General features: G+C 51.8%; 1 protein-coding gene across 1 annotated transcript in view; it reads right to left on the minus strand.

The window, feature by feature from the left end:
* Positions 1-7,737, minus strand: part of HIP1 (huntingtin interacting protein 1) — a 133,837-nt gene that overhangs the window by 11,490 nt on the left and 114,610 nt on the right. The window contains exons 15-22 of the mRNA XM_010854310.1: positions 7,206-7,376; positions 6,711-6,827; positions 5,366-5,467; positions 4,783-4,926; positions 4,225-4,360; positions 1,972-2,058; positions 1,663-1,770; positions 1,441-1,577 (exon numbers count right to left, since the gene is read on the minus strand). Coding sequence (XP_010852612.1) covers positions 1,441-1,577; positions 1,663-1,770; positions 1,972-2,058; positions 4,225-4,360; positions 4,783-4,926; positions 5,366-5,467; positions 6,711-6,827; positions 7,206-7,376 — 1,002 coding nt within the window. The remainder of the gene's footprint in view (positions 1-1,440; positions 1,578-1,662; positions 1,771-1,971; positions 2,059-4,224; positions 4,361-4,782; positions 4,927-5,365; positions 5,468-6,710; positions 6,828-7,205; positions 7,377-7,737) is intronic.

Below are 7,737 nucleotides of genomic sequence, written 5' to 3' on the forward strand. Positions count from 1 at the left end.
GTCCACAAAGGTCCATCTAGTCAAGGCTATGGTTTTTCCAGTGGTCATGTATGGATTTGAGAGTTGGACTATAAAGAAAGCTGAGCACCGAAGAATTGATGCTTTTGAACTGTGGTGTTGGAGAAGACTCTTAAGAGTCCCTTGGACTGCAAGGAGATCCAACCAGTCCATCCTAAAGGAGATCAGTCCTGGTGTTCATTGGAAGGACTGATATTGAAGCTGAAACTCCAATACTTTGGCCACCTGATGCGAAGAGTTGACTCATTGGAAAAGACCCTGATGCTGGGAAAGATTTAGGGCAGGAGGAGAAGGGGACAACAGAGGATGAGATGGTTGGATGGCATCACCGACTCAATGGACATGGGTTTGGGTAGACTCTGGGAGTTGGTGATGGACAGGGAGGCCTGGTGTGCTGCGGTTCGTGGGGTCGCAAAGAGTTGGACACGACTGAGCGACTGAACTGATACTGCAAGTATTTTTCTATGATTTGCTCTTGCACTTACCATTCTGTGTGGGAGATTCATTTTATGACCTAGTAATTCTATTCCTGGGTTTATACAGAAACTCTTATGTGTGTGCATGAGGAGGTATATACAGGAATGATCATAGTGTGGGACATCTCTGGTGGGCCAGTGGTTCAGAATCTGCCCACCAAGGCAGGGGACACCGGCTGGATCCCTAGTCTGGGAAGAGCCCACATGCTGTGGGGCAACGAAGCCCGCGCACCACAACTACTGAGCCCGTGAGCTCCAACTACTGAAGCCCACGTGCCCTAGACCCCGTGTTCCAGAACACGAGATACCACTGCAATGAGAAGCCCAGGTACTGCAACTACAGAGTAGCCCCTGCTCGCCAACCAACCCAGTGCAGTCACAAATAAATAATACATTTTTTAAAAACTTAAAAAAAAAAAAAATCCTATGACTATGTCATTGTCTAGAAGGAAAGGTTGGCAGCTTCTCGTTCACCATAGTCATCCTTCATCCACACATTTCAGGTTCTCCATCTCAAGGCCCACTTCTCCCCCATGGGAACCTGCCTTCCCCATGTGATCGCTCTCTTCTTAGCCGTTTTGCTCTCTCTCGTATATATATTCAATGAATTCAACTATTTGCTGGGTGTTAACCACTCACTGAGTGAATAAATATATTGTCTTCATTTCAGATGTTACCTGCCCAACCAGATAAAAACCCTTGAAAACAGGAAAGCCGTCTTTGCGCTGCTGAGCATGGTGATAATCACACAGCAGACTCCATTAACAGCCAGTGATTTAGGCAGAACAGGAAAGTCAATCAGGTGGTCAGATTTTACAGTCCTCTTACTTTAAATCAAGTTTCAAGTGTAGAAAGAACTGGCTTAGAACATCACCGATTCCCAAGGAAGCCCCCACCCCTCACTCCAAGAACTACCTTCCGCAGGAATAAATAATACTGATCATACTTCGCTAATGGCCGTGATCCTGGTGAGGCAGCTTCTCATGGCTGTGCTGTCGGCATTCTCGAAGATTCTTTCTTCCTCCAGGAAAGACAGATAGGTGAGGGTCTCCTTGCCGTACTGCTTACAGGCGTCAATCAGAGCTGCAGAGGCAAGGTGACGGAGACTTTTCAAAGGTCCCCCTGGCTCCCTGTGCATTTGGGGCGGCCCCTCCCCTCCGGTACTCACAGTCGGCCGACTCCGGCGGGGCTCTAAGGCAGGTGGCGCTGCCGTGAACGATGGTGTCACTGGTCAGGTGGGCCAGGAGTGTTACGGAGTGGAGGAGCCCACTGATATCTGCAGGAGTTGAAAGGGAACGTTCTCAGTCCTGCTGGAGGGGTGTCACTTCGGTCCCTCCTTCCTCCCCACTTTGCAAGAGGGACACACACACTCCTTTTCTGGGGGCGAAGGAACTGATGGTCATTGCTATGTTCCAACATTTCTGAACGTCACCTGGCTGTTGCTAGCAGTATACTCTACTTATCCTTCAGCTCTTACCTTCCGGGCACGCCAGGTACTGGCTCCAGCATTTTTCCAGCTGCTCAATGCAGCTGGAAGTGGAGTTGACCTTGGACAGCAGATGATCTGTGAAAGGGAAGACAGGGTGAAGTCAGAGCCATAGTCACAGCTCGCTTCATCCCCATTAGTTAATCTGCCTCATGGATGACCTTGAGGGGCGGAAGGTGGTGGTGGAGGGGGGAGGCGTGTTGCCCTGCAGGAGCTGCCCTGAGAGTGGGGAGGGAGGAGAGGTCGTTGGCTATGCTGACACGTGATTCTCTCATTGTAGCTTCAAAGGCTCTGCTTTGGAGTTATCTGGTCCTTTAGCCAAGAACCATGGCAACCACACCACGGCCTTGTTTCCGCCCCTAACTTCCCATCACTGCCAATTGAATCTAACCCAGCCTTCTTATTAAGTCTTTCAAGGCCCTAGGCATTGGCCTATACAGGAAAAGAATCTTTAAAAAAAATTTATAAAGTATATGTGTAACTGATTCACTCTGCTATATACCTGAAACTTTGTGTTCAGTCACTAAGTCATGTTCAACCCTTTGCAACCCCAGAGACTGCAGCCCGCCAAGTTCCTCTGTCCATAGGATTTTCCAGGCAAGAATACTGGAGTGGATTACCATTTCCTCCTCCAGGGGATCTTCCTGACCCACGGATCAAACCCGTGTTTCTTAACGGTCCCTGCAGTGGCAGACGTGTTCCTTACCACTAGCACCACCTGAGAAGCCCACACTCAACATTGTTAATCAACTCTACTTCAATTAAACAACAAAAAAAGGCTCTTGGATTCTCATTCCTCTCGAGCTCAGAGCCCTGGCTCCGTGGGGCGAATCTACATTCACGCTCTGCCCACAATGCAGCAATTCCCATGGCTGCGCCTTTGTGCTCTGATCCAGAGACTGCATCGCGTAAGAGGTAAAGTGCAGTCTCCCTGCACAGGTGTTGCAGCCCCTGGTTCTAGCACTACTGGCTGTGTTCTCAGGTCATGTGCGCCTGCTTCATCACCCGACAAAGGAGGGATAACGGTACCATGCCCCAGCATCACGGTGAGGATCGCTGGACCGAGGCGCGTAAAGCACTGAGAATGCTGCCTTCACAGAGCATAGCGAGCTCGCAGTAAACGTCAGCTCTTCCTGCTGTTTGTTTTTAATTTGGTTGCGCCGCGCGGGATCTCTGATCTTCATTGCAGCCTGAGGGATCTTTAGTTGCTGCAACTAAGAATTCACACACCACAACTAAAGATCCCGCATGCCGCAACGTCGGCTGTTTTTATGGGTTATTATTCCCCACTTTTCTTCCTCTCCATGGCTTCACGTTTCTCTTCTTCTTTCAAAACCCAGCTCACACCATCTCCTGAGGAACCCCTCCGCAGCTGCCTGCTCTCCTAGCATTTCTGCAGTCAACGAGGTACCCACATGTGTTCCTTCCTTTGTAACTGTGGGGTTTCCTTACAGATGGGTTCCCCGCTGAACAAGATATCCTAGTCCTTCCTGAAATACTTCACCAAATCGAGACCTTTCTAGTTAATACTAAAAATCATCTGTTCCCTCCCTTCTGCCTTGTCCTCAATGGGACCTCTCAGGACTTTGCCAACAAGCTCCCTCTGCTTCAAAACAAGCTGGAATCTATTCATGGCTATCCATGCCTTCCCAGATCCCCCAGGGCCCGGATGCTCTTCTGTCTAATGTGTGCCCCATCCTCTTGCAATGGGGGCCCCCCTCTGACTCCAACGGCATGCCCTGAGGACTCTGGCGGCTAGAGCAGTGGGCCCTGGCTTACGCCCTTGCTGACTCTTGGGGGTGTGCAGGGGGAGGGTATCGCTTCTGCCCCTCTGTGCTTAAGGAAGATGCCTCCCCGTCTAGATCTGAAGCTCACAGCAGCCGTGTCTGGATTGAGACCACACTGTTCTTAGAGGCACACAGGGCTGCCTGTCCCTCCCCCTCCTGGCATTCAGAGGTGTTTCAGGCCACAGCCCCCAGAAGGCATTTCATGGGTGTGATCCACAACTGTAGGTGTCCCCTTGTGGGAGGTGGCTGGGGGTGTGGAAAGTCCTACTGCCCAGGACATAGGCACTGCCCATTTTACAGATCCTAGGGGCTGGGGCCTAGGCATCCCCAGGCGATCCTAACACACAGCTGTGCTGGGAGCCTGAGTCAGAGTCACACGGAGTTCAACACCAACACAAGGATCGGTGCCGAGGGGCAGGGGGGATGACACCCAGAAGCCAGGCGAGGGGAGGGGCACCTGCAGATCCAGCGCAGCTTGAGAGAGTGGGCTCCTCAAACAGCCTCAGGGCCTCTTGCACCACCTGCTCTGCAGCCCTCCTCGCCTCGGCCAGAAGCATCTTGTGTTGATCCTTCTCGAGCCGGCATATAGATTCCTAGAGATGGTGGTCCCGGGAGGTGAAGGTCGGCCACAGACCTCCCTAATGAGCCTCCACCCAGTATCCACCGGTGACACAGCTGGGATTCCTGGCACCTTAGCTCAAGCTGCTGCTCATGAGGCCCAAGCCATGGGGTTCGACAGAGAAAAAGCCTTTAACCTTGTCCGCGGGCGTGTGCCACCAAGCCCAGGACGCTATGGCGCTGGACCACGGTGGTCCTTGGGAGAGAGGCCCAGGTCCCTTCTTATCTGCCCCGAGCGAGGCATCAGAAGTTATGCTCGCTGAGTATTCACCTTCACAATCTGGCCAAAGGCCCCAGACTCCCTTTCACAGCCCCCCTGCCTCCACCAATACCCACAACCCAGCGCCCACAGGTGTAAGACTGGACTTGGTCTGCCCCAGAAGCGCCCGGTACTCACCTGTGCGCTGGACAGTTTGAGCTGCGTGTACTCCAGCTGCTCCCGAAGAGCGGACAGCTCCTCCTCCCGACAAGCCATGGCGCTCATCAGGCTGTCCCGGTCCTTCTCCAGGTCTGTGATCTGGGCAGTCCACTTTGCCTCCGACTGTGATGGGGATGGAGTGGCCCAGAGGGAGTTGCTGGGAGAATGAAACTGTCCCCTTCCCAGAGATCCAAACCCTCTCCCGGGCCACCAGGAATCTGTCACCTGCATCCCCGAGTGCGGACTGATCCTGGATGGGACCAAGGGGGCCATGTGCCAGTGGGGACGGATGCTGTGCTAAGTTGCTTCAGTCGTGTCCGACTCTCTGGGACCCCACGGACTGTAGCCCACCAGGCTCCTCTGTCCATGGGATTCTCCAGGCAAGAATACTGGAGTAGGTCATCATGCCCTCTTCCAGGGGATCTTCCCAACCGGGGATCGAACCTATCTTTCTTGCATCTCCTGTATCTTCTCCTCAACACCACCTGGGAAGCCCTAGCTGACAGCAACCCCGAAGCCCAAGGAGAAGAGAATGAGGAAGGGAAAGACAGGCGACACTCACCTGGGCAGAATTTTCCAGGCTGCCTTGGACAATCTGGAGTTCCTGTTTGCTGGTGGCAAGTTCTTGCTTCAAATTCTCTAGTACTTCTGTCTGTTCTTGAGTCTGAATGAGAAGAAAAACAGGAGTACTATGATCTAGGTGGTGGCTTCAAGGGATAAATACGTGTAAAAAAATTCCCAAGCTATAAATGTAGATTTGTTTAATCTTTTTTTTAAACTATTTTTTAAATTTTGGCCATGCCATATTGTATGCGGGATCTTAGTTCCCTGACCAGGGATCAAACCCATGCCCCCTGAAGAAGTCTTAACCACTGGACTGCCAGGGAAGTCCCTGTATAATTTTTATATAGAAGCAAGAGAGGTCAGAATGAACCAATAATTTTTCTTCCAGTTACAGGAAATGTCAAGGGGAGCTTTAGGCATGGAGTCCCAAAGAATCAGACATGCTTGAGCAACTGAGCACCACACTCAAATGTCATGCTTGCGCCCACAAATAACACTAATCAAAGCAGAACCAGATTTTTAATTCAGGCATCCCAACACCTGGTAGGTATTCTGCTGACTCACCCTATCTCACCATCTTGAAGCAATCCCCTTCTTTGATTTCTAAGTGGTATTTTTTTCAAAGAGCAGGTTGTGACCCATGAGTAAGAATTCATAACGAACATTTTTTTTTAAATGCAATAAACAGAGCCAAAAAATAACTCACATAATAAGGTAAAGTATCGCTCTGTGAAACTTTGATTTTCATTAGATTTTTTTTTTTTTTTTTAACTTTTTGGTCATACCATGCGGCACGTGGCATTGTAGCACCCCGCCCAGGGCTGGAACACATACCCCCTGCACTGGAAGCACAGAGTCCTAACCACTGGACTGCCAGGGAAGTCCTCCATCAGATGCTGTTTTTACTTTGGGACACAGAGAAGTGTGAAAGCCCCTGCTCCTAAGTGGAATGCACTCTGTTTTATCCACCTGCCATCTCTTATGCCAACGGAACCTGCCGCCTAATGCCAACTCCACCCCAAGGCACGACTGCAGACAGCTCCTGGCTGTGGGTCTTTGTAAATGCCGATCCTCTCTCTGACATCCACCTGCTTCCACTTCAAAACCTCCTTGAGATTCATCTTAGCTGACGAGCCCCACTCAACTTCAGACCTTTCATCACGTCATGCCCCTAACAGCGTACACGTGAGTAACCATGTCCTGTGCCCTAGGGCCCCTTGCTACCCTCCCCACAGATCCGCCCGTGAAGACAAGGCCCTCAGTTCTGTGCAGTGCTCAAAGCCCCCTCCATCTCGATGGACGGCACCCCTCCTCGACTCCCACCTACTTCTCCTTCCACTCACCTTCCGCTGGGCCTGGTCACTGATGCGCTGAAAAGAATCCTCCAGCTCTTTTTTCTCCCGTTCCAAATCCACCTGGGCTTGTCTGGCCACCGACACCTGTTTGGTCACCTCCGCATTCTGCAAGAGAAGAATGGTGTCTCAAACTGGCTTACCTCCCGCTTACAGGCCATTACCCTGTAGAACCAAGGACGGCACTCAGACTGCGAGTGCCCTAAAGATGAACACAGACATCGCTTCCCCACCCAGAGGAAGCTGTTGCCTTCAGATGCTCGACTCTCGAGTATTGCAAAAATGATCAAGATGGGGACTATCACAAGTAGGGCTGGTACCTAAGGGGGAGCTTGAGCTATGATAGCCAGGGAGCTCTGGTTTCCAAGAAATGGTGGGGACACTGGCCCTGGAGAAGCCATCCAGCCTGGGTCGACATCTCCCCTGGGCAGGGGGCCCTGGGCACGGGGGACAGGGTGCTGGTGATGGTGGTGGTGAGGCTCCTACCTTCCGCAGCAGGGCGGCATGGTTCTGCACCAGCTCATTGTACTTCTCCTTCAGCTTGCTGTAGCGCTGCTCGTTGGCTTGGGCTTTCCCTGAATTGTCAAGGACCAAGGTGAGGCGTCTGCACTGGCGGGGCACCCTCTGCTCTTCTGATAAGCCAGAGTCCCTAGAAGACTATCCTGCTTTTCCACAAGCATCTATACCTCCTTCTCCCATAAAAGTCTTACTTAAAGTCCTCTGGCACGTCTGCTTTAACAAAGAATCACCTGATTCAAATCCCTCCACTGATTCATGCCCCTTGAGCATTCCAAATTTGGCATTTTAAAATCAGTGTCACTGGCTGCTACGCCACGATTTTTCATAAGCTGTTTTTCTTTTGTCTCCCCATCTCTGTGTTCCCAGCAGGGCCTCATGGGGAACTCCAACCCCTCCTCCTAACCGCTGATGCTGACGTTCACGACAGCCCCTCTGGACAGACGCCAGGCAGGGACCCTGGTGCCCAGCCTCAGCCTGCATTCCAGGGCTGGCGGGGGGC

This window comes from Bison bison, unplaced genomic scaffold, assembly GCF_000754665.1.
Source record: "Bison bison bison isolate TAMUID 2011002044 unplaced genomic scaffold, Bison_UMD1.0 scf7180017864340, whole genome shotgun sequence".
NCBI lineage: Eukaryota > Metazoa > Chordata > Mammalia > Artiodactyla > Bovidae > Bison > Bison bison.